Below are 26,946 nucleotides of genomic sequence, written 5' to 3'. Positions count from 1 at the left end.
ACTAAGATACATTATGTCCTTATGAGGCCTGCCTAGAGGGGGTGGCTGACTGTCACTAAGATACATTATGTCCTTATGAGGCCTGCCTAGAGGGGGTGGCTGACGGTCACTAAGATACATTATGTCCTTATGAGGCCTGCCTAGAGGGGGTGGCTGTCACTAAGATACATTATGTCCTTATGAGGCCTGCCTAGAGGGGGTGGCTGACTGTCACTAAGATACATTATGTCCTTATGAGGCCTGCCTAGAGGGGGTGGCTGACTGTCACTAAGATACATTATGTCCTTATGAGGCCTGCCTAGAGGGTGGCTGACTGTCACTAAGATACATTATGTCCTTATGAGGCCTGCCTAGAGGGGGTGGCTGACTGTCACTAAGATACATTATGTCCTTATGAGGCCTGCCTAGAGGGGGTGGCTGACTGTCACTAAGATACATTATGTCCTTATGAGGCCTGCCTAGAGGGGGTGGCTGACTGTCACTAAGATACATTATGTCCTTATGAGGCCTGCCTAGAGGGGGTGGCTGACTGTCACTAAGATACATTATGTCCTTATGAGGCCTGCCTAGAGGGGGTGGCTGACTGTCACTAAGATACATTATGTCCTTATGAGGCATGCCTAGAGGGGGTCGTTGACTTAAACCAAAATGTTACTCTTTTCTTCTTCGTCAGCAGGAAAGGAGGATGAGCTCTCAAAGAAAAGACAGAGAATTTAATATGGCAGTCACACACTGACCAGTAGAGGGAGCTTTTCACATCACTACAAGGGGGTTGAGAAAGTGGAAAGTGTGTGATGTGGTATGGTATGTGTTTGTTTAATTAACCTCATAAACCAGGGCTATTCAACTATATTCTTACCAGCTTTGAAAAAGGTTATTTAGAGGCCAGACATTTTCTGTGTGCTCTGGGACTCACTTGAGTTCCTTCAGTTCCCGTGACGCGTCATTCTTCTGCTTCCTCATGTCGTCAAGGTTACGCAGGGCGTCGGCCAGATCGCTGACCGCCCGGTCCCGCTCCCTACGCAGGTTGTCACACAGCGTCCTGGAGGGGCAGGATATGACATCATCAAGCATCAGCACAGTTTAGTCAGTTAATATTTACTGCGTCCTCTCTGCATGCCTCCTCCCCAAAAAACATTAGGGAAGATGCAAGAGTCCTCTTGGACCTTCTACTCCAATGCGTTTTCAGAAGGAGGCAAGGAGAGAAGATGCAAGGAATCAAAGAAAGAGGAATTAAGGAAGAGCCTACGCCACTATTCCCGCTTTCTCTCACCGTATGCTCTCTCTCTCTGCCACTATCTTGTCTCTCTCCTGGAAGGCCCAGTCACGTCGACACTTGGCCACCTCGGCCTCCTGTGTAGCCTCCTTCAGCTCCTGGGACATGGCCTCATACTGCTTCCTCAACACCTCAATCTCCTTGTTGGCCCGCTCTATGTCCAGGGTGGCAGAGTCTTGTTTCTGTCGAGCACACACAGACACAGGCACACATGGATACACGCACAGGCACACATGGATACACGCACAGGCACACATGGAAACACGCACGGGCGCACACACGCACGGGCACACATGGATACACGCACGGGCGCACGCACGCGCGGACACACGCACGGACACACGCACGGACACACGCACGGACACACGCACGGACACACGCACGGACACACGCACGGACACACGCACAGACACACGCACAGACACACGCACAGACACACGCGGACACACGCACAGACACACGCACAGACACACGCACAGACACACGCGGACACACGCACAGACACACGCGGACACACGCACAGACACGCGCGGACACACGCGGACACACGCACGGACACACGCGGACACACGCACAGACACACGCGGACACACGCACAGACACACGCGGACACACGCACAGACACACGCGGACACACGCACAGACACACGCACAGACACACGCGGACACACGCACAGACACGCGGACACACGCACAGACACACGCGGACACACGCGGACACACCCACAGACACACGCGGACACACGCACAGACACACGCGGACACACGCACAGACACACGCGGACACACGCACAGACACACGCGGACACACGCACAGACACACGCGGACACACCCGCGGACACACCCGCGGACACACCCACAGACACACGCGGACACACCCACAGACACACGCGGACACACGCACAGACACACGCGGACACACGCGGACACACCCACAGACACACGCGGACACACGCACAGACACACGCGGACACACGCACAGACACACGCGGACACACGCACAGACACACGCGGACACACGCACAGACACACGCGGACACACGCACAGACACACGCGGACACACGCACAGACACACGCACACGCGGACACACGCACAGACACACGCGGACACACGCACAGACACACGCGGACACACGCGGACACACGCACAGACACACGCGGACACACGCACAGACACACGCGGACACACGCACAGACACACGCGGACACACGCACAGACACACGCGGACACACGCACAGACACACGCGGACACACGCACAGACACACGCGGACACACGCACAGACACACGCGGACACACGCACAGACACACGCACAGACACACGCGGACACACGCACAGACACACGCGGACACACGCGACACACGCGGACACACGCACAGACACACGCGGACACACGCGGACACACCCACAGACACACGCGGACACACGCACAGACACACGCGGACACACGCACAGACACACGCGGACACACGCACAGACACACGCACAGACACACACCCGCAGACACACGCACAGACACACACCCGCAGACACACCCACAGACACACCCACAGACACACCCACAGACACACCCACAGACACACCCACAGACACACCCACAGACACACCCACAGACACACCCACAGACACACCCACAGACACACCCACAGACACACCCACAGACACACCCACAGACACACCCACAGACACACCCACAGACACACCCACAGACACACCCACAGACACACCCACAGACACACCCACAGACACACCCACAGACACACCCACAGACACACCCACAGACACACCCACAGACACACCCACAGACACACCCACAGACACACCCACAGACACACCCACAGACACACCCACAGACACACCCACAGACACACCCACAGACACACCCACAGACACACCCACAGACACACCCACGGACACACCCACAGACACACGGATACACCCACAGACACACGGATACACCCACAGACACACGGATACACCCACAGACACACGGATACACCCACAGACACACGGATACACCCAGACACACGGATACACCCACAGACACACGGATACACCCACAGACACACGGATACACCCACAGACACACGGATACACCCACAGACACACGGATACACCCACAGACACACGGATACACCCACAGACACACGGATACACGCTAGTTAGCCACTTTCAAAACATGAAGCTTCAAGAGATCAAAAACAAATTTCCTGAAACTTTCTACAAGTTCACAGATTTCTCAGAAAACCTAGTTGTAGAATTCCTGGAATCAGTAGCGAGGGAATCCTTCAACTGGGATTTCTATCACAGATTTCAAGCATCCCGACTTCTGTTGTGTAAAACCGTGGTAGGGGGGCCATCTAGTGGTCTGAACAGGGAAGTGTCAGGAGCAGAAACAGCAGCATTTGTCTAAAGCACTAAATCCGCTTTAGGGTCATGCAACTGACATAATCCAATGGTTGACAGTTTATGGGATTCTCTAAGCTCTTTATCATGTGTCTAACCTTTGGCTGGGAGCTGTCACCTTTTGACAGCCTCTGTCCTCTCCCTAATACAGTTGTTTATCATACCTGTAAAGTGCGTGTGTTGTTTTCAGGTGTGTTGATGTTACCTGTCTTGCCTGGTAGTATTCTCTCAGTAGCTGGTCTCTCTGTATGATGGCCTCTGTCCTCTCCTTGCGGGCCACGTCTCTCTCCTCGCGGACCGTCTCAATATCTTTACAGGCTTGGCTCAGCTCCTTTTGGGCCTCAGCCTTATCCTTCACCTCGTGGCAGTACTTCTCCAACAGCTCGTTCCTCTCACAGATTGCCCTGTCCCGGTCCACCAACGACGAGTTCAGCTCCTAAAAAACAAACAATCAAATCAGATTTAATGCCATAACACAATCCCTTGGTGATCAGCGACAAATTTAGCTAATTGATCGAGCAGCTGTCAGAGCTTCACTGGCCAGCATTCTTTCAGACGAGGTGAGTTTGATTAATAAACTGATATTAATTGAAATATATTAACTTGATTAACATGACCTGTCTGCGAGCCTCATTCTCCTCCCTGGCTATCACCCTCTAAGTGTTTAGACTGACTATTAATAAACTGATCGATAGATTGCTTAAATAATTGATTAACCTCTCAGACTAGGTGCTTGATTGACTGATAGATAAAATGATTCATTGATCTGTACCTGTCTGAGAGCCTCCATCTCCTCGCTGGCCACCATCCTTTCAGACGAGGTGTTTTTGAGGCGGGCCTCTGCAGCCTCCAGCTCTGTCTGCAGCTTGTCCAGCTCCTTGATCACCTGTTACCCAGAATTTAATAACCCACTTCATTGTTGCTAAGTTTAATTACTGTATTATCATAAAGCATTGGGATGAACAACTGCTTAAAGGTTAAGCCTAGTCCTGAAATAATGTATAATAACATCCTCAATGTAGATACTACATGGAAAGTAGCTTCTTAATCCAGGACTAGCCGTAATCTGTATCTATGAAACCATAATGTATTATATGTATCTCTCTCACCTGGTCTCTCTCACTCATGATGAGCCTGTACTCGTTGAACACAGAGTCCCTCTCCTCCTTGTACTTCTCACAGTCCTTTACTGCCTTCAGCTGGAAGTTCTTACAGCGTGTCACCTCCGACTGCAGCCGCTCCATCTCCCTCTGCAGCTCCTTGTTCTGGCCTGAAGACTTGTTCAGCTCCTGTTGTACAGAGTCAAACCTGGGGAGAGGAAGATGGTGAGGTGTGTAGTAGTGTATACGTGTGTGTGTGTGTGTGTGTGTGGTGTATAACCATGCATCTTTGGGTTGAGGAGTGTGTCTGTCAGTGTTACCTCCTCATGGACGTAGAGCACTGTTGTTGGTAGTGTATAGCCGTGTCTCGTTGTCTCAGCAACGTGTCCATCTGTTTCTGTAATCGGCGGTTCTCTTCTTCCACCTGCTCCAGCCTGCTCAGGTCCGTGTTGTGATTAGCTACCTTCTCGCTGTAGCGTTTGCTCAGCGAATCGTATTCTTTCCTCACCCCCTCCAGCTTGTCCATGGCTGTGTCATAGAGCTTGTTGAGAACCTCTGATGAACCGTTTTCTCGCATCACCTGGAGGAAGGACAGTCATTCAGCTGATGATTTTCTACATGCACATACAGTTAAGCAGACCTTCATTTGCCACCTGTATGAATTGTGCTATACAAATAAAGTTTATGTACAGTTGACATATATTCAAAACCACCATTTTGGTGTTTCAAGCACCATGCTGAAACAATGATGAACGAAGCTTGCTGTTGCTTTATTTAATTAAAACATGTATTTTTTCGGAGTTATAGTGTTTGGTTATTTACTTATTCTGAAGCATATGGAAACCAAACCAAGCCACTGGAACCATAACCAAGGTAGAATGACATCGATTCATTTTACACCAGTTAGTCAGCAGATGGCAACAGTGAGCAGCTGCAGTATATGGACTATTCAAGACTATTCGGCTGCATTTACATAGGAAGACCAATACTGATATTTTCCCCAATTATTGGCAAAGGACCTGATTGGTCAAAAGACCAATATTTGGGCAAAAGATGAAATTTGTTCTGCCTCTGTAAATGGAGCCTTAGGTACTATGGTGTAACTAACCAGCCCTTAGGTTTAATTTTTGCTGGGCCTTCACAATCATAAAATCACCAATAAAATGCAAATACCTCCCTGACGTTTTTGTGTGTTGAGTTGAGTGTGTGGTATATGTAAGGCTTGCTGGAGTCTGTAGTGATTGCTGTGGGACCAGGTGTGACCCCAGGGCAGTATGCAGGAGATGGAGCCATAGCATTCTAAACTGGTGAGTTTAAACACCTCTCCTGAATGTACAGATCTGTGAACACAGGAGGAGCAGTAGGTACAAGTGGAATGTGCCTACTGCCTACATGCCCTGTACATGAGCCAATGACCTTGTTCTCCAACACTGCCCTTTACAGAAGTGCTCTGTATGCATCTCCCAGCTGTGTGTGTGTGTGTGTGTGTGTTCGCCGTCTTCTCCAGTGACGTGTGGGTTTCTGAAAGCACAGCAACCCAGTATAGGTCACAGCAACCGTGTGTGTGATCGCGCGTACCTCTTGCTGCTGCCGCCTCATGTCGGCCACCTCCTTCTGGTCCTCGCTGTGCAGCCTGCGGAGCTCCTCACAGCTCTGCTTCAGGTGGTTGTGTTCCCTGACCAGCTGAGTGTTGTCTCTCCTCAACACATCCAGCTCCTCTTTCAGCTGAGACTGGTCTCCTAACACACGACTGTGGAGCATACTGGAGACAAAGAGGGAGAGGTTAAAACTGCGGGAGGGATGATTACCAAGAGGTTACATTAGTTATACAGCAGATTGCAATTACTAGGACGTCAGCAAAAGGCAGGTTAAGGTGAAAGTACATACTAACCTCTCTGCAGACCTGAATTGAGTGTATTCGGTAAGTACTGATTGCAATACATGTTCCTCCCTCCCCCCAGTGAACATATAAGTCAATGACAAGGCAGACAGAGGTTAGGAGGGAGATTAACACATTATGTTTGATTGCTTTCCTGGACAGACAGCGACAGGGGCTTACATCCAATCACACACAGACCTGCTGGAGAGTGGAGTGATAATCCTCATCTCTCTCACCCTGTGTCTGTCTCACTGTGACTCACACACACACACACACATTTAAGTGCCTTCACACACACACCTTACACGCCTGGATATAATACCACAGATTACCAGATATTGTCCTTATAGAACTTTACAAAGCTGTACATGTGTGGAACTCTTACGAGTTTATGTTTACTCTAGTAAGTGTGTACAAAGAAGACCCCCCCCAGATTAAAAGCATGATGGCTAGACTTATTGTAGGTTTAGTGCTGGGTTTGGTAGCCCTATAGAACATAATTATAAATTAAGTCATATCAAGTGGACTATAAAATATATTGCTGTACAACTCCTTAATTCACATTAGGTAATCCCTCTTCCACTTAAATGGAAACAGACCCATTAGCACATAAATGTTCCTTCAATTTGTAATTGCAGCACCTGGCACTTCTACAGTCTGTAAATGAGTAAAACAATGATGCCATAAAACCTCTAATTATTCCCATCTAATTACAACAGTCTATTCAGAAAGAGTTATTGGACTAACAGATGATTCCTGACAGACTGGGCAGTTTTCTCAAAGGACTAAACATTCACCTTCACCCAAACAATTCATGTCTTTTAACCAACAAACCAGTCAGTCAGTCGACCAGCCAGCCAGCCAAATCAGTGTTGATGATGGTGGTACTCACTGGTAGAAATCAGCCTCCTTGACGGCCTCCTCACACCTCTTCAGAGTCTTGGTGTGTTGGTTCTGTAGAGACTGCAGGTCTGCCATGGCCCGCATACACTGACTCTTCAGTCGCTCATAGTCGTGGCTGGCTTTGGAATTCGGCCTTTGGGGAAACAAGGACACGAGCTGAGTAATGCATCACAAACAACCTGAGACCTTGTCTACAAAGTAAGCCCAATGTCAGTTAAACCCCTTAGTTGATGTTCTCACCCCAGCAGAAATCGAATTACCATTATAAAAATATCCCCATCCCCTAGATGTGTTTTTGCCTGCGTTTCAATCCACCGCATCCACCAATGGCAGCGTTTGGCATTTGCGGTGGAAGGTGGCCGAGCTACAGCGTTGTTTATCAGACCATCAAACATCTTGAAAATTGGTATTCCCCAAGAAAACGTCTGTAGAGTCCGAAAGGTTTGCACTAAGACCCCCACCAGCGTCACGGGACTCTTAAGTCGGTACATCCGATCTGCCAACTTCTGTCTGCAGTGTCCAAACCAGAGTATGTGAGTGGAGCAGAGCTGGAGCGGAGCGTGGAGCGTACCCAATTTGACTGGAGCATGGCGCGAGATTCCCAAAGGCTGGAGCGTTGGACTTCCCACCCCCTCCAATTTAACATTTGTAGTCTACTTGTGTGTTGCTATAGTCACTTGCTTTAGCTACTGTCATGTTGTCGGCTAAATATTTTCATGAAGAAAAAAAACAGGTGCTAAAATCAAGGTGACTTACAAAGATGAGGACCAAGAGCAAGAGAGGGAGTGTGGTGATGTAGTGTCCACAACTAAAGAATCCTTGTGGAATCTGAAAAGACCCTATCCCGAAAGCATGATGGTGTACTTACTATGTGCACATGCTAAAAGAAAGGAACGAGTTGGGTAACTAGCTAAGTCTGTCATTGTAGCAAAGTATTTATAAATAAAAATTCTGATCTCTTAAACGTTTTTCATTTTTGTTCGATTATACAAAAGGCCATAATTTATTTTGGCCCAGTAGGCCTGGCATATTCCCACGTTCAAGGAGCTTTCTGTTTTGATTGGGTTATTTCGCCTAAAAACCTTTATCCCTACCTATAGAAGAATAAAACAACAAGGTGGCATCTCTGCCCAGCCTGGCAAGGGTGGCCAAAAGAGTGTTTAGCATCCCCAGTGGCTCGGCAAGTGTGGAGAGGATATTCTCTGCTGCCGGCTCCAGGCACCATCGCATGAGGCAGAAGCCACAGACTGGCCAATCTCGTGTTTCTAAAAAAAATTCAAAGGCACTAAGTCATTTTTAGTTTAATTTGTATTTAATTCTAAGTCACAGGCTATATGCGCAACTTATAGACTACAATGATTTAATACAACAAAATATTATTTAAATGCTGAGCGCTTTATGTCCCTACCAGCCTATTGTGTCAATCGCAAATGCATCAATGTATTTATTTGTAGGCTATAGCCATGAAATAATAAAGCTTAAATAATTAATTTTCATTCCTTCTTAGGCTGCCTGTCTGGCTCCTCACCTATCTAGAGTGTTTATATGCTGTTTAATATAACTTATATCCTATTTGAAATTATGTGCGCTTCTTACATTCACCTTTCCATGTCAAATACTTTTCATTCAAATCCATATGGTTTGGTTTCAATATTTGAAAACCAAATGGTAGGTCCAGGTAGTCACAGATGGGTGTTGGTTAAATTGTAATTTTAATGAAATGGAGCAAATCTGGAGCAACAGTTTTTTTCTTCCTTTGAGCACAGAGTGTATTTAAAAAAAACAAAAGACTAATAACAGCACAGTACAACAGTAGTTTTAGAGCAGACAACCACACCGGGTTCCACTCATATCCGCTAAAAACAAAAAGAAATGGCTGCTGTGGGCACGCGATCACCAACACTGGACAATTGAGGAGTGGAAAAACATCACCTCTCCAAGGAGAATGATTTATTGCTGCGTCAGATGACCTCTCCTCCACAATCACCCGACTTCATCCCAAACCATCTCAATTGGGTTGAGTTGGACTGCAGAGTGAAAGAAAAGAAGCCAACACGTGCTCGGCATATGTGGGAACTCCTTCAAGACAATTGGAAAAGCATTCCTCATGAATCTGGTTGGCTCTGGAGAGAATGCCAAGAGTGTGTAATGCTGTCATCAAGGCAACGGGTGGCTACTTTAAAAAATATCAAATATATTTTGATTTGTTTAACACTTTTTTCTTTACTACATGATTATATCTGTTTTAGTTCATAGTGTTGATGTCTTCACTATTATTCTACAATGTAGGAAATAGTACAAATTAAGAAAAAACCCTGGAATGAGTAGGTGTCCAAACTTTTGACCGGTTCTAATAAATTAATATATATCTTCCTCCCTCTCTGTCAGTGCTTTCTCTCACAGGTCAAATCCACTAGGCATCCCTCCCAGTACTGAATTGCATTTTTATCAACCTGGTACCTGGAACTCAAGAAAGCATTCATAAACAGAGCAGGGTGGTTACCGGATGGTTAGGCCGACCCATCAACATTACCAATCAGATCAGATGACACTGAGGGCAGAAGACTTGCTTGCACTCAAGTCAGAGGCTGGCCTATGCAACTTTCTAGAGACTACTTTTCATAGCAGGGTCTGTACATACACTTCGTTGACTTGTTTAGAAAACGTTCCTAATATCATCATCGGATCCTAAACCTTTCCCCTGAGGGTACATGTCTGCTTGTGAAAGATCAAATCAAATTTATATTGCCCTTCTTTCATCAGCTGATATCTCAAAGTGCTGTACAGAAACCCAGCCTAAATCCCCAAACAGCAAGCAATGCAGGTGTAGAAGCACGGTGGCTAGGAAAAACTCCCTAGAAAGGCCAGAACCTAGGAAGAAAGCCTGGTTCCTCGCTAGGTATGATGGGTGGCCAGTCCTCTTCTGGCTGTGCCGGGTGGAGATTATAACATAACATGGCCAAGATGTTCAAATGTTCATAAATGATCAGCATGGTCAAATAATAATAATCACAGTAGTTGTGGAGGGTGCAACAAGTCAGCACCTCAGGAGTAAATGTCAGTTGGCTTTTCATAGCTGATCATTAAGAGTATCTCTACCGCTACTGCTGTCTCTAGAGAGTTGAAAACAGCAGGTCTGGGACAAGTAGCACGTCCGGTGAACAGGTCAGGGTTCCATAGGCGCAGGCAGAACAGTTGAAACTTGAGCAGCAGCACAGACAAGTGGACTGGGGACAGCAAGGGGTCATCATGCCAGGTAGTCCTAAGGCATGGTCCTCAGGACTACCTGAGATGAACTCACTATTGTGCATCCCTCCTGATTCTGTACAACGGCTTCAGGAAACAGGAGGCTTGAGAGCATCCTGTCGGGCTGTATCACCGCCTGGTACGGTGACTGCACCACCCTCAACCGCAAGGTTTTCCAGAGAGTGGTGCAGTCTACACAACTCATCACCGGGGGCAAACTACCTGCCCTCCAGAACACCTACAGCACCCGATGTCACAGGAAGGCCAAAAAGATAATCAAGGACAACCACCACCCTAGCCACTGCTTTTTCACCTCGCTATTATCCAGAAGGCGAGGTCAGTACAGGTGCATCAAAGCTGGGACCGAGAGACTGAAAAACAGCTTCTATCTCAAGGCCATCAGACTGTTAAATAGCCATCACTAACATAGAGAGGCTGCTGCTACAAAGAAACTCACTAGTCACTTTAAACAATGCCACTTTAATAATGTTTACATATCTTACACTACTCATCTCATATGCATTTGCCCCTCGGCCATCGCTCATCCATATATTTATATGGATATATTCTTACTCCATCCCTTTAGATTTGTGTATATTAGGTAGTGGTTGGGGAATTGTTAGATTACTTGTTCGATATTACTGCAGTGTCAGAACTAGAAACACAAGCATTTCGCTACACTCACATTAACATCTGCTAACCATGTGTATGTGACCAATACGATTTGATTTATAAAAGTGTGTGTAAACATGACCAATCATAAACCTACAGGTTGCTGACCTCAAAGTAATGACCCATACAGACAGCAATTAACCAAATGTTGCAGTCAGTCTATCATAGCAGAGCGTGTGATGTAGTTCAGGTTAAGGATAACACAACAATGGCTGAATATAATTTTTACTCTGCTGCAGGCTACCTTAACTTTAATGACTGGCTGGAATGTATTCTCGGTCTATGTCTAAATCTTGTATTTTGACTACTTGTTGCATGGAGACATTGGTGTATAGTACAGTATGAAGACAATCTACTCTACTTATGTCTAGACGTTGTATTTGACTACTTACTGCATTAATACACTGATGTACAGAATAAATACATTCCACGCCACCCTCTCCTCAGTTATGTGGTAAGGGGAAGGGGGTTGTCTGTACCTGCAGTCGTCGAAGGTGGTGCCGGGCGATGCCAGAGCCAGGCGCTTGCGGAGCTCGTCCCTCTCACGGGTCACCTGACGCAGCTGGAACAGGATGGTGTCCAGGTTGTCACCGGCTGGCCGGTTGTCGTTGACGACCGGGGGCGGGGACGAGGCTGAGCCGTTACCGGGAGGTGAACCTGCAACAGTGAGTATGTCACCAGGAGCAAGAGCAGCTCACTGCCACCGGAATACACGGGACAGGAAGGAGAGGACAACGCTTACATCCCAATATAAACACACATTTATAAGCTCAATCCTTTGTATTAGAGATGATTCTAACTGGACATTATGGTTGATCTGGTTCTCCTGCATTTCATTCTGGGGAATAGAGTTCTACTACAGGTGCAGGCCTGCCACAGCTGACATCTGACTTGAGTTACAAAAGTTAGCTACTTAAACAAGAATCTGACCTTTGCAACAATATTTAGTTGACAGTATATTATTCAAGTTGAGGTTAGGCACACAAATCCCAAGTCATGACTTTAGCTTACAAACCGGAAGGAACAACCTCACTAGAACCTCATGCAACTTGATGTCAACTTCTATTGAATACTAAATATTATGTTGGGTTTAAGTGTAATATTTCTGAAAAACGCAGTTTCCATCACAGTAGACTGGGGGAGTAAATGATGATTGAATGCATCACAGAAAACACTGGACAATGACAAACTGTAGAGCATTACAATGCTCATTGCTCACATAAGGTCTAAAGTGGTTTAGGCCTTGTCCTAGACATTCTTAACAATTCACTACCCAAAGGTACTGCTTTAGAACAGCGGTTGTCTGATATGAAATTCCTCTTTAATATTTTCCATGACAATCTTTTCCACATTTCCCAAGATAGCCTCAGATTCACATGGAAGCAATACTGGTAATCTCAGACAGGAAAATGACAAGCAGTATATTGGAGATCAGACTTAATATAACATTCCTGGTACTGTGTCTGGCTGGCTCATGCAGTCTCCAGCGCACTTTCATAGTAGTGGATTAACCAACGCATTTGTGCAGTCATTCAAAAAGAGTAAGAAAGGTCTGCGTAAGTAATTGAGTAGAAGATGAATATTCAAATCAAATTTTATTTCTCACATACGCGTGTACAGACCTTACCGTGAAATGCTTACTTACTATTGAAATGAATCATTTCCTTCTAGCCATGTTCCCTTAACCACAGTTATAAAATGTCTTCCATGCTCAGGGCTGTGTACCAATACTTTTTAAAAAAGCTACCTTTTTTGTGCCTCTTCCTTGCGACCACTTATGTGAAATTATTGGATCTCCCCCTTTCACAAACCTCCCTTCTCCTCCCCACTCTTCCCAGAACAGAAGGAGCAGGCCTGTCAGGGAGGCCAACAGACAGGCAGCAGACCCCCTCTCTCTCTACCTCCCTCCCGCTTTCCTAGAACAGAAACAGAAGGAGCGGGCCTGGCCAACAGACAGACCGACAGGCAGAGTCAGCGCCAGGGAGGAACTCAGAGGATCCTTGGCACCAGGTTGGGCCCTTAAGGGTTTATGTAACAGCCAGTGACGCGCTGAGTCATTTGGACCACTGTCAAGTACTGGTAGCAAGAGTGAGTAAGTGAGTGTGCATGTTAAGGAGGTAGCATGGTGAACTAAACTCATGGACGAGAGAAAGGAGAGAGATTGGCCAGGTGGGCTGCCGTAGGGGGCATTGGCTGCACTAATGCGTCTTTAGTGAAAGATGTCTTATTGGACTAGTGGGGTTATTCTGGTATAAACAAAGCTGCACTGAGAGGCATTGACACTACAGAAACCATGACTTGGATTACACACACGTATTGGCCTCATACTTACCGACACTGCTTAGGGAACTGCTACTCTCAGAGTCTGAGGGCATGGTGGAGAGAACACTGTATGTAGAGCCTGCAGAGCAAGTGATATGGGGAAGAAGAGATGACATCAGCAATCAGTAAAGAAAATCATATGCTCTTTTCCATGAAGTCTTTGAAACGATTGGATTGCCAATCGATGATGAATTAATAGTGTAACGTTTCATAACACAGTACAAATCCGCATGAAATATATTGAAAAATACACCACATACACACAAAGGTATATGGATTAGTAGAAATTAGTGGATTCAGCTATTTCAGCCACACCCATTGCTGACAGGTGTATAAAATCAAGGACACATCCATGCAATCTGCATAGACAAATATTGGCAGTAGAACAGCCCTAACTGAAGAGCTCAGTGACTTTCAACGTGGCACCCTCAATGGATGACACCTTTCCAACAAGTCAGTTCGTCAAATTTCTGCCCTGCTAGAGCTGCCCCGGTGCAGAACGGGGACGCCGAGTGCTGGCCTGCTCAGGAGCCCTGACCTCAACCCCATCGAACACCTTTTGGATGAATTGGAACGCCGACTGGGAGCCAGGCCTAATCGGCCAACATCAGTCCCTGACTTCACTAATGCTCTTGTAGGCTGTTACAGCAGCAAATAAGATGGTCGACAAGCACGTGTCCACATACCTTTGGTCATGCATTATACATACATTTTCTCCTGTATTTCTGGACTCCTAGTTCTTAATCAGGATTCCTCTTTACTCATGTCCCCTCTCCATGCACCTAGTACATTGATTTGATGCATCTTCCCCATATGTCCCTGCTAGTCAAGCAGAGTGTAACGTGGATAGAATGTAATTTTCTCCTTTCTAAGTCAAGCAGCACATGGAGAAAGCACTCAGGACAATGATGTCCTATTTGCATAGTGCTGCACACTGCTAAGCCAAGGGATATTCCATGTCGAGAAAGGGGAGATATAGTATGTCATTCTGCTGCACATCACAGCTCTAGCTGCAGTAGCAAATGGACTGCCTTTTCTAAAGGGCCACAAACATATCATGGGTATAACCCTTTGTGGAGTTATAGAGTTCTTAGAATGTCGTCATTTTCAGTGTTCCACTTATGCATTTTTACAGTTGAGGAAATATTGAATTAGCAGGAATTGTTGGTGTCGTCTATAACAATAAGTTAGAAGGTTTGCCATAGAACAGCATATTTAGACAAAGTTTAGTCCTCAGAGTATTAAGAAGTCAAATAGATGGTTCTAAATAGCTATATTGCGATTAACTACGATGTGTGTCACATTTCAAGCAGACATAAGACTGCAATTAGTGTGTCCTCTAAAAACCCAGTCATGACACACACCAACGGGAGAGACAACGTCAAGAGGTCATCGATCAAATCCCACTATCCCAGATGTCCATCAGTGTCCTTCCCTCCCTGCTGTGTCAGGTAAAGTCCTTACAACACCAACCCTGCAGCTCAGACAAGACCAAGCCTCATTAGCTAGGATCTCTCCCTCACTGAGACTCAGTGTACATACATATATATACATACATACATACATATATATACATACATACATACATATATATACATACATACATACATATATATATATATATATATATATATATATATATATATACATACATACATACATATATATATATATATATATATAGCGAGTGAGAAAGCGAGAGAAAAGAGAAGATTTTTTTTTTTAAATGGGGGTAGAAGAGAAGAGACTGGCTTTTAATCTGTTCTGACACTCCCTGAAGCTGTGCTCACTGCTCTCTCTGCTGCTGCTCTCCACTGTGATACACATTCAAAGCAGCTTGACATGAGAACCAGGCAGAGCCTACTACACCTCTGCTGCACATTGAAAGCAGACGGGCAGCTCCTACATTCTTGTTACACACATTCTCCCAGATGATATATAAAAAGTAGTGGCTACAACTTAAACTTGTGTCAGATATTTTAGACCAGAGTGAAGTAAACTGATAGTATTTCTTTTGACAGGAGGACTCTTGCTCCTCAGTTAGCAGATAATCCATCCTCTTACATGGAAGTCTGAGGCTATTTGCCAAAAATATATATATATTTTTTTTTACCAATGCAACAAATCAAAATTCATTATGGGGCTAGGGATTAAACAGGGCTGGGAGATGTGGGATTTGACAAAGCAAGCACCGGGACACCAAAATAAATCGAGATTCTCAGTTATTTGTCCCCTCTGGGACCAGCATGTCATGCCACATTGCTTAGACCGAAATCACTTGTGTAATAATCATCACTGCTCACTACAGATTTAATTTGTCCAAAACGCTAGAGGCTGGCCTCTCCTATGCTGTTCCCACTTCAACAGACATAGATGGTATAACATACAATATGGACTAGAGGTCGACCGATTAATCGGAATGGCCGATTAATTAGGGCCGATTTTAAGTTTTCATAACAATCGGAAATCGGTATAAATGGGCGCCGATCTTTTTATTATAATATATATTTTTTTACCTTTATTTAACTAGGCAAGTCCGTTAAGAACACATTCTTATTTCCAATGACGGCCTAGGAACTGTGGGTTAACTGCCTCGTTCAGGGGCAGAACGACAGATTTTCACCTTGTCAGCTCGGGGGATCCAATCTTGCAACCTTACGGTTAACTAGTCCAACGCAATAACGACCTGCCTCGCTCTCATTGCACTCCACAAGGAGACTGCCTGTCTGACTGAGCATACAAGTATCTAAGTATCTGACTGAGCAGGAGTAGGCAGAAGCAGGCGAGCAAACATTAATTCAAACAGTACTTTTGTGTATTTTGCCAGCAGCTCTTCGTTGTGCGTCAAGTATTGCGCCGTTTATGACTTCAAGCCTTACAGTTAACTAGTCCAACGCAATAACGACCTGCCTCTCTCTCGTTGCACTCAAAAGGAGACTGCCTGTTACGCGAATGTAGTAAGACAAGGTAAGTTGCTAGCTAGCATTAAACTTATCTTATAAAAAAAACAATCAATCATAATCACTTGTTAACTACACATGGTTGATGATATTACTAGATAATATCTAGCGTGTCAGGTGTTACATATAATCTGACTGAGCATACAAGCATCTGACTGAGCGGTGGAAGGCAGAAGCAGGCGAGTAAACATTGATTCAAACAGCACTTTCGTGCGTTTTGCCAGCAGCTCTTCGTTGTGCGTCAAGCATTGTGCTGTTTATGACTTTAAGCCTATAAACTCCCGAGTTGAGGCTGGTGTAACCGAAGTGAAATGGCTAGCTAGATGGTGCGCGCTAATAGCATTTCAAACTTCACTCGCTCTGAGCCTTGGGGTGGTTGTTTCCCCTTGCTCTGCATGGGTAATGCTGCTTCGTTGCTGGCTGTTGTCGTTGTGTTGCTGGTTCGAGCCCAGCAGGGAGCGAAGAGAGGGACGGAAGCTATACTGTTACACTGGCAATACTAAAGTGCCTATAAGAACATCCAATAGTCAAAGGTTAATGAAATACAAATGGTATAGAGGGAAATAGTCCTATAATTCCTATAATAACTAAAAACCTAAAACTTCTTATCTGGGAATATTGAAGACTCGTTAAAAGGAACCACCAGCTTTCATATGTTCTCAGCTTTCTTACATAGCACATATTGCACTTTTACTTCTCCAACACTTTGTTTTTGCATTATTTAAACCAAATTGAACATGTTTCATTATTTACTTGAGGCTAAATTGATTTTATTGATGTATTATATTAAGTTAAAATAAGTGTTCATTCAGTATTGTTGTAACTGTCATTATTACAAATTCATTTTTAAATTGGCCGATTAAACGGTATCGGCCTTTTTGGTCCTCCAATAATCGGCATCGGTGTTGAAAAATCATAATCGGTCAACCTCTAATATGGACATTGAGAAAGAGCATAGAAATGAACTAAATGCTGAATACTCAGTAGTGGCAATAGTCTACACTAAGTCCCTTTTAGCAGGTCAATGATGCAGAATAGATATTAAATGGCTGTAGGCCATCTGGTGGTGAAGGGGTCAGCAGAGATAGACCTCTCCAACAGGCCTTTTATCATCAATAGCAATTAGACTTTAGCCTCTTTCAGCCGGGCCGTTTATTTGTAAACAAGCTGACAGCATCAATAAATAGTACATGAATTAGAGCTGCAAAAGATCTAGTGGTTGGCACTTAGGCTGCAGACTGTCCAATTCTCAGCCCTTCTACCCTGAAGTGTGCACGCGCCATGAGGGGGGGTGTGAGTAAATGGACACCTTGGGAAGAAGTGTGGGGAATCAGAATGCAACCGAAGTGTGCACACGTTCACCAAAATCCAATGCTTTTAAATCACTGAGGGTGAGTGAGCAAAGCACACTTTAGGACCTTGAAGAATACGCCTTATGCCAGTCAGTGTCAATCCTTGAGCAATGCAATGTGACATCCATGTCCCATTCCTACCGATAAGGGATGTGACAAATGGAAAATCTGGCTTAATGTTAACAGCAATTATTTTATCGGTTTTCCATTTAAAACGGAGAAAAAAAGAAAGAAAAAATAATAATCGCCTTCCGAGTAGCGCAGCGGTTTTAGGCACTGCATTGCAGTGTAAATACAGCCTGGGGTTCAATCCCAGACTGTGATACCACCGGCCGGGAGTCCCATAGGGAGGTGCACAAATGGGCCAGCATCGTCTGGGTTAGGGGAGGTCTTACTTAGCTCATCGTGCTCTAGCGACTTCTTGTGGCGGGCTGAGTGCCTGCAGTCTGACTTCGGTTGTCAGTTGAACGGTGTTTCCTTTGACACATTGGTGCACCTGGCTTCCGGGTTAAGCTGGCGAGTGTTAAGAAGCGCAGCTTGGCAGATCATGTGTCGAAGGATGAGACAAGATCGTAATCATGAAATTGGGGAGAAAAAGGGGGCAAAAATAAATGTTCTCTCTACCGCAGTCATATAGCCTTGAAAGCGCATCAGCTACGGCATGTTTGTCTGTCTGTAAGGGTACACTACATATTTTTAAATGCCGACACAAAACCTTCTCTGAACGGGCATTTTACTTGTCTGTAAAGGAATGCTGCTTCCAAAGAGGGACAGACCATCACTAGGCGACCAGAACTGTCGATCAAATAATCTCAAGCTGCCGGCGCCCAGACTATCCTCCCCTAAAAAGGTACTTTAACAAGTTTGTTAAATATCGCGATTTACCAAGACATTTAATAGAAAGAAAATCATCTTCCGCTAAGAATCGACTTAAGATTCAGTATTTTTGGAACAGAGGAAACTGATTCGTTGCAGAGAACAAAAACTCTCATCTTTTCATAGCGAGCTAGCAAGGGACGGCGAGAGAGGGCAGGGGCACAGTATAGGCATGATGGCCACCAAACACACTAGGCCCATCTATCGGCAATCAAAAGCTGCAAAGCAGGGCCCATCCATGAATAAGCTAGAATATTCTACACGCAAACTGAACACACAAGCATCATTTTTCCCATTAGGGACTTTTCTTCGTTAAAACATTCACAGCCTTACTTGAGATCTATCCTGACAGTCTGGAAGTTAACTGCAGTCTCAACACACCTTCAAACACACTGATCAAAACACACTGTAGCCAAGAAACAACATCTAGGCCTGTATTAGCCACTGGAGCTGAGACTGTTGCAGCACTGTCACACTCAGTCAATGAAGGGGCATTAAAGTGGCACTCCAGTCTCCTTTCACCTGATTTATTACCCGATTTACTTAACAAAGAGGCAAAGGTTTCACTATTGTTTCACTTCACTTTGAGCGCAGCGTTCAGTCTGGTTTCACCAAGCTATATGGTCCTCAAGTGCAGACGAAGCCACTAGCTACTGTAATTACCCAGAGGTGAGTTGTAGCCTACTACTACTCACAGTGTGTGGATGTGATGATAGTAGAGATCCAGTAGTATATAGTAACATGAGAGCTGAGTTGATGGTAGACTGTCAGGGATACTAGAACAAAGGCTCCTCTCCCCTTCCTGATTCCCCCCATGTCTTTAACTAGGTCAGGGGAACCCTGGCTCTGCCTTGGGGGCTCCACTACTCCCCCTCCATCATTCTATCCTCCTAGCTTCCCCTCCACAACTCTGAAGCTTCTCATCATCTCCTTTAATCAAGTCTCCCCTCACTCTCCATTTCATCTTTGCCTCCCCCCCTCTGTCTATCACTCCTCCCTCTGCTCCCCCCTCCCATCCAGGGTCAACAGTTGTTGTTCCTTACAATCCATATTATCTTCCCCTTCCCTGAAGTAGAGGAATACTAAATTCTGCAGCGTGACAAAAATAAGAAGTGGCAAGGAACGACAGTGTTACCCCATCCTTATCAGGGAGAAGAGAGTCAACTGTGACTAAAACAAATGTATGAGGGGACCCAGAGAATGATCTTATCTAAAAATGCACCAACTACCCAAAATGTAAAGAATCGGATTCTGCCATTTCAAAACACGTTCTATCTTAAGACCTTGACAACTCTGAAACTACCGATCTGATGCAAGATATTCTCTTCCCGATGAGGACACTTCAGTGGCTGTTGGAGAAAGTTATTATTGTTACATTCAAAAAAATAACTGCAATTCTGTATTAACCACCATGAGCGCCTCTCACTTTGTGTCTGAATTCAATATCAAATTGTGTGTGTGTTTTAGAGAAAATACCACTTGTTTGGCTAGGGGGTCTGTGTCTCACAAGGCCATGCATGGCAGTGGCACCAAGGGCCAGGATTCTGGGGAGTGAGATAATGGCTGCTGTGCCACATGACCAGAACAGTCTCCAGGGTCGTGGTCAACAGAAGGAAAACATTTTGAAACGGGGAGGTACTACAAGGGGCGTATTCATTACATTGATTCTGTAGCAAATGGTTTCTTAAATGGAATCAAACAAACAAAACGGAGGTACATAACCTGAATTTGTCCAACAGAAACTCCTGTTTTAGTTGCACCTCTGAACTTGTCCAATTAAAGTTTGTAATACCATGCAAAAATGTTTTGCAACATTGTGCCCTTCTGAATCCCACCCAGTACATGGCATGGCCTAACTGACGAATGCAGGCTAAACAAATCTGAGACCACTCATGAGTCGTACCTAGTCTTTTCCTCAGGACTGAAATTCAAACTAAACTAATTTAGCTAAATAAAGGTGCTAAAAGTCATCACTGAGCAGTCGTGTGCTGTATAGCAGTGTAATACACCCTTACTGCTTGAGAACAAATCCTCCTAAATGACAATTATTCAATATTCAGAACATCTGAAAATACCTTGATAGGAGAAAAACATGGAGGAAATTCCGTACAACATGCCATGATCACCATCCTTCTTATACCAATCCAGCCACTTCTGATCTTTGAGCATTGAAGAAGTCGAGGCTGGCTGAAGTCAGCCTGGACCTATATCTCTCAAGAGCTGTATCGCCCAAATCCTATAGTCGCTGGCATTTAGTCATCTTTATGCTAAGTGCAAGGTGGCACTTAATAGATCTGGGACTAGGCTGGGGTAAAGAGTCTGCTCCCCTCTAGTAGAAAGACATTGTCTGGGGTGAAGCCCAAGTGCCTAAGGTCCATCAAAAATGCTGAACGGCAGCAAAAACTGAAATAGGATAGAAGCTCATGACTCTACCCAGAGGTGAACAGCACTGGTACTCTGGGGGATGTAGCCCTGCTGTATTTCACCCTTGTCTTATGACAAGTGAAACATTTCAAGTTTGCACATTCTCTAGCCAATCAGAAGCATCAAATGCCAGGGAGCAGCAGAATGCGGTGACCACTTGGCAATGTACTAAGTTTATCGTCATTTGGCTATAGCGTTACATAGGCATGCAGTGGTGTCATATATTCTGAACAGATTATATCATCTTTAAATTCTGAAGGTAATTTTGAACTCTAAACTTTCCTCTGAGAGCAGAACCCTGAGCGATACTGTAGCTCCTTTATGAACAATTTAAGTAAGCAAAATAACGAACAAAAGTAATTGGACACCTGCTCATCAAACATCTTATTCCAAAATCATGTGCACTAATATAGTTTGTCCCCCCCTTTGCTGATATAACAGCCTCCACTCTTCTGGGAATGCTTTCTACTAGATGTTGGAACATTGCTGCAGGGACTTCCATTCAGCCACAAGAGCATTAGTGAGGTCGGGCACTGATGTTGCTTTCCAATTCATCCCAAAGGTGTTTGATGGGGGTTGAGGTCGGGGCTTTGTGCAGGCCAGTCAAAATACGGACCTCGTATTGTGCACAGAATCATCTATAATGTCATTGTATGCCTTTGCGTTAAGATTCCCCTTCACTGGAACTTTGGGGTCTAGACCGAACCATGTAAAACATCCCCAGACCATTATTCCTCCCCCACCAAACTTTACAGTTGGCACTATGCCGTCAGCCACGCAGCATTCTCTTGGCATCTGCTAACACCTGATTCGTCCGTCGGACTGCCAGATGGTGAAGAGTGATTAATCATTCCAGAGAACGTATTTCCACTGCTCCAGAGTACAATGGCGGCGAGCATTATACCACTCCAGACGCTTCGATTTGCGCAGGGTGATCTTAGGCTTGTGAGTGGCTGCTCGGCCATGGAAACCAATTTCATGAAGCTCCCGAACAGTTATTGTGCAGATGTTGCTTCCAGAAGCAGTAGTGATTGTTGCAACCGAGGACAGATGATTTTTAAGCTCTACAGTTCTATGAGCTTGTGTGGCCTACCACGTCACAGCTGAGCCGTTGTTGCTCCTGAAGTTCAACTTCACAATACCAGCACTTACTGTTGGCCGGGGCAGCTCGAGCAGGGCAGAAATGTGACTTAAAGATTGTTGGAAAGTTGGCATCCTATGACGATGCCACCTTGAAAGTGACTGAGCTCTTCAGTAAGGACATTATACTGGCAATGTTTGTCTATGGAGATTGCATGGATGGGTGCTCGATTTTATACACCTGTCAGCAACAGGTGTGGATGAATCCACTATTTTTAAGGGGTGTCCACATGCACTATAAATTCAAAATTATGTTATTATCACACCTCTATATATTATCATGACATTAAAAACCGTGAAGGAAAACACAGGCCTTTTGTCATGCATCAGAGACTGGATGGGGGGGAGAGAGAGAGGTAGAGAAGAGAGCAAAAATACAGCGGGGTAGAGGAGAAATAGAATGGGAGAGAGACAGAAAGGTGGAGAGAGAAGCAACACAGTAGGAAAGAAAGGAGTGAGAGAGCAGAAGGAGAGACTGAGCAGGGTAGATCATTTTAAAAAACAGGGTCTGTCTATTTTTTTATTTAACCTTTATTTAACCAGGTAGGCTAGTTGAGAACAAGTTCTCATTTACAAACCTGCGACCTGGCCAAGATAAAGCAAAGCAGTGTAACAAAAACACAAAACCGGGGTAGAGGAGATAGAGCGTGGTAGACGAGAAAGAACAAACAGCAGTGCAAAAGAGAAAGACAGAGGGGTAGATGATCAAGAGAGAGGGGTAGAGGGGAGTAGTTCTGTCTGTTTATTTCCATGACCTCACCACACTGTGCGAGTTTAGACTGTGGCATTTCCTCTGCCTTGCGGGGTGATTATGAAGCACAGCAACAACACGTGTAAATGGTAATGAAGCCCTGTTCTTACTGCTGCACTGCCTTCTGGAACAGTCAGAATACAAACCCCACACACAGCATCGAGAGTAAGGAGAGATGACCTTTCTCACCACTTCCAAATCAACATTTACATCAGCCCAGTGCATTGAAAACAAAGGTGCAGGGTACTCAGTTCACAAGTTTAAATAGGCTATCAGAGCTCAATAGAGTTAAATTGGGACAAGGCACCACTGATCCAGAAAAAAATGTCTATCTCTTATTGGCTACATGTGGCTTAATCAGATGCCTTTATTGGTCAACATTAGTGAGTAGTCACAACACCTCCAGCTATGATCGTTCCTACTACTTTACAGTTTATGTCTGACAAAAGAGAGCAATCTATACCCATTTTAGTTGTAACCTGTTATGCTGGAGTGGATACACCAGCACGGCAATGCGCAATAATAAAATGCCCAGTGACATGTAGTATAAAATAAGGGCTATGAAATGACATCAATCACACCCAGCAGCCAGGCTGGGTGTACAATGGATGGATTGATGGCCTAATCTAGAGACACACATGCATGGATAGAAAGGGAGGGAAAAAGGGGGAGGGAAAGACAGAAAGAGTAGGGTGGTAGGGAGAGGGAGTAGAGAGAGGGATAGAGTGTAGGTAGAAGCTACAGTAGTCAGATCCCAGGAGAGATATAAAAGCATTAGTTGGTAGTGACACAGTGTCAGGACATAACTCATTGTGTCCCCATGGTTTATGTGCTGCCGGGAGTGGGACACTGGTTGACAGGCAGGCAGACAGCCCCACTGGTCCTGTCCTAGGCCGCACAGACACACACACAACAGCGAGCTCCTGACTGAGCACTTTGGGCCTGCTACCCACCAAAACAAAGGGCCCGTTGTCTGTGTGTATCCCTCTCTCTCATATCTAGCAACCTCTCGCCAGTCCCTCTAACACCACAGAGGAGTAACCACCACTCAGCCAAGTCTGAAGAGGAAACTAAAGAGAGAAATCGTGGAGCCTAGAAAAGAGATAAACTGGGAAGGTGGGTGAGATAGAGTATTTGGTGAGAGAAGAATATAGAAAGAGATGCCTGCTGTTAACTGCCTCGCACCTCACCACAGAGTGTTGAGAGGTAGAGTGATGTGGGAAAAACAGAGCTGTTTTCTGAGTACACTGTACACTCTTACGGTTATAAAATTTGGGATGACGGTAATTGGCCAGCCAAATGACCGCGGTCACAAAAATAACCACTTGAAAAGCTTAAATAAAGCTGCAATATTGTAACTTTTTGGGCGACATGACTAAATTCACATAGAAATGTGAGTTATAGATCCGTCATTCTAACTGAAAGCAAGTCTAAGAAGCAGTAGACTTGTTCTATGGGTGCCATTTCCAAGCTTCCTGCTCTCAAGTTTGGTATTTGTTCCTCCTTCGGTTTTGTACACTAGCTTCAAACAGTTGAAAATACAATATTTTTGGTTATTGACAATATATACAGTTATAGTCTGAAGTTTATATACACCTCAGTCAAAAACATTTAAACTGTTTCACAATTCCTGACATTTAATCCAAGTAAAATGTCCTGCCTTAGGTCAGTTAGGATCACCAAATTTATTTTAAGAACGTGAAATGTCAGAATAATAGTGAGAATGATTTATTTCAGCTATTATTTCTTTCATCACATTCCCAGTGGGTGAATGTTGGCCCATTCCTCCTGACAAAGCTGGTGTAACGGAGTCAGGTTTGTAGGCCTCCTATCTTGCACACGCCTTTTCAGTTCTGGATTGAGGTCAGGGCTTTGTCGTCATGGCCACTCCAATACCTGGACTGTTGTCCTTAAGCCATTTTGCCACAACTTTGGAAGTATGCTTGGGGTCATTGTCCATTTGGAAGACCCATTTGCGATCAAGCTTTAACTTCCTGACTGAGGTCTTGAGATATTGCTTCAATATATCCACATAATTTTCCTCCCTCATGATGCCATCTGTTTTGTGAAGTGCACCAGTCCTTCCTGCAGCAAAGCACTCCCAACAACATGATGCTGCCACCCCATGCTTCACGGTTGGGATGGTGCTCTTTGGCTTACATTTTACATTTAAGTCATTTAGCAGACGCTCTTATCCAGAGCGACTTACAAATTGGTGCGTTCACCTTAAGATATCCAGTGGAACAGCCACTTTACAATAGTGCATCTAAATCTTTTAAGGGGGGGTGAGAAGGATTACTTTATCCTATCCTAGGTATTCCTGAAAGAGGTGGGGTTTCAGGTGTCTCCGGAAGGTGGTGATTGACTCCGCTGTCCTGGCTTACGAACCTCGCCCCTTTTTCCTCCAAACATAACGGTCATTATGGCCAAATAGTTATATTTTTGCTTCATTAGACCAGAGGACATTTCTCCAAAAAGTACAATCTTCGTCCCCAAAGTGCAGTTGCAAACCATAGTCTTGCTTTATGGCAGTTTTGGAACAGTGGCTTCTTCCTTGCTGAGCGGCCTTTCAGGTCATGTAGATATAGGACTCGTTTTACTGTGGATATAGATACTTTTGTACCGTTTCCTCCAGCATCTTCACAAGGTCCATTGCTGTTGTTCTGAGATTGATTTGCACTTTTCACCCCAAAGTACGTTCATCTCTAAGAGACAGAACGCGTCTCCTTCCTGAGAGGTATGATGGCTGCGTGGTCCCATGATGTTTATACCTACGTCCTATTGTTTGTACAGATGAATGTGGTACCTCCAGGTGTTTGGAAATTGCTCCCAAGGATGAACCAGACTTGGAGGTCTACAATTTTTGTGTCTGAGGTCTTGGCTGATTTCTTTTGATTTTCCCATGATGTCAAGCAAAGAGGCACCGAGTTTGAAGGTAGGCCTTGAAATACACTGCTCAAATAAAGGGAACACTAAAATAACACATTCTAGATCTGAATGAATGAAATATTCTTATTAAATACTTTTTTCTTTACATAGTTGAATATGCAGATGACAAAATGACAAATGATCAATGGAAATCAAATTTATCAACCCATGGCGGTCTGGATTTGGAGTCACATTCAAAATGAAAGTGGATGGTCTCCCGAGGGATCTCCTCCCAGACCTGCACTAAAGCATCCGCCAACTCCTGGACAGTCTGTGGTGCAACGTGGCATTGGTGGATGGAGCGAGACATGATGTCCCAGATGTGCTCAATTGGATTCAGGTCTGGGGAACGGGTGGGCCAGTCCATAGCATCAATGCCTGCCTCTTGCAGGAACTGCTGACACACTCCAGCCACATGAGGTCTAGCATGGTCTTGCATTAGGAGGAACCCAGGGCCAACCGCACTAGCATATGGTCTCACAAGGGGTCTGAGGATCTCATCTAGGTACCTAATGGCAGTCAGGCTACCTCCGGCGAGCACATGGAGGGCTGTGCGGCCCCCCAAAGAAATGCCACCCCACACCATGACTGACCCACCGCCAAACCGGTCATGCTGGAGGATGTTGCAGGCAACAGAACGTTCTCCACGGCGTCTCCAGACTCTGTCACGTGCTCAGTGTGAACCTGCTTTCATCTGTGAAGAGCACA

The 26,946-nt window shown here is 45.2% G+C and overlaps 1 protein-coding gene across 1 annotated transcript in view; it reads right to left on the bottom strand.

Annotated features, from left to right (window-relative positions):
• dlg5a (discs, large homolog 5a (Drosophila)) overlaps positions 1-26,946 on the bottom strand; it is a 66,016-nt gene that overhangs the window by 31,764 nt on the left and 7,306 nt on the right. Inside the window, 10 exon segments of the mRNA XM_029640343.2 lie at positions 917-1,042; positions 1,274-1,458; positions 3,891-4,121; positions 4,458-4,571; positions 4,795-4,993; positions 5,106-5,365; positions 6,364-6,547; positions 7,557-7,700; positions 11,965-12,142; positions 13,818-13,886. Coding sequence (XP_029496203.2) covers positions 917-1,042; positions 1,274-1,458; positions 3,891-4,121; positions 4,458-4,571; positions 4,795-4,993; positions 5,106-5,365; positions 6,364-6,547; positions 7,557-7,700; positions 11,965-12,142; positions 13,818-13,886 — 1,690 coding nt within the window.

Source organism: Oncorhynchus nerka, linkage group LG28 (genome assembly GCF_034236695.1).
Source record: "Oncorhynchus nerka isolate Pitt River linkage group LG28, Oner_Uvic_2.0, whole genome shotgun sequence".
Taxonomy (NCBI): domain Eukaryota; kingdom Metazoa; phylum Chordata; class Actinopteri; order Salmoniformes; family Salmonidae; genus Oncorhynchus; species Oncorhynchus nerka.
The sequence above is the reverse complement of the archived record's forward strand: the minus strand, read 5'-3'. Positions and strand labels throughout refer to the sequence as shown.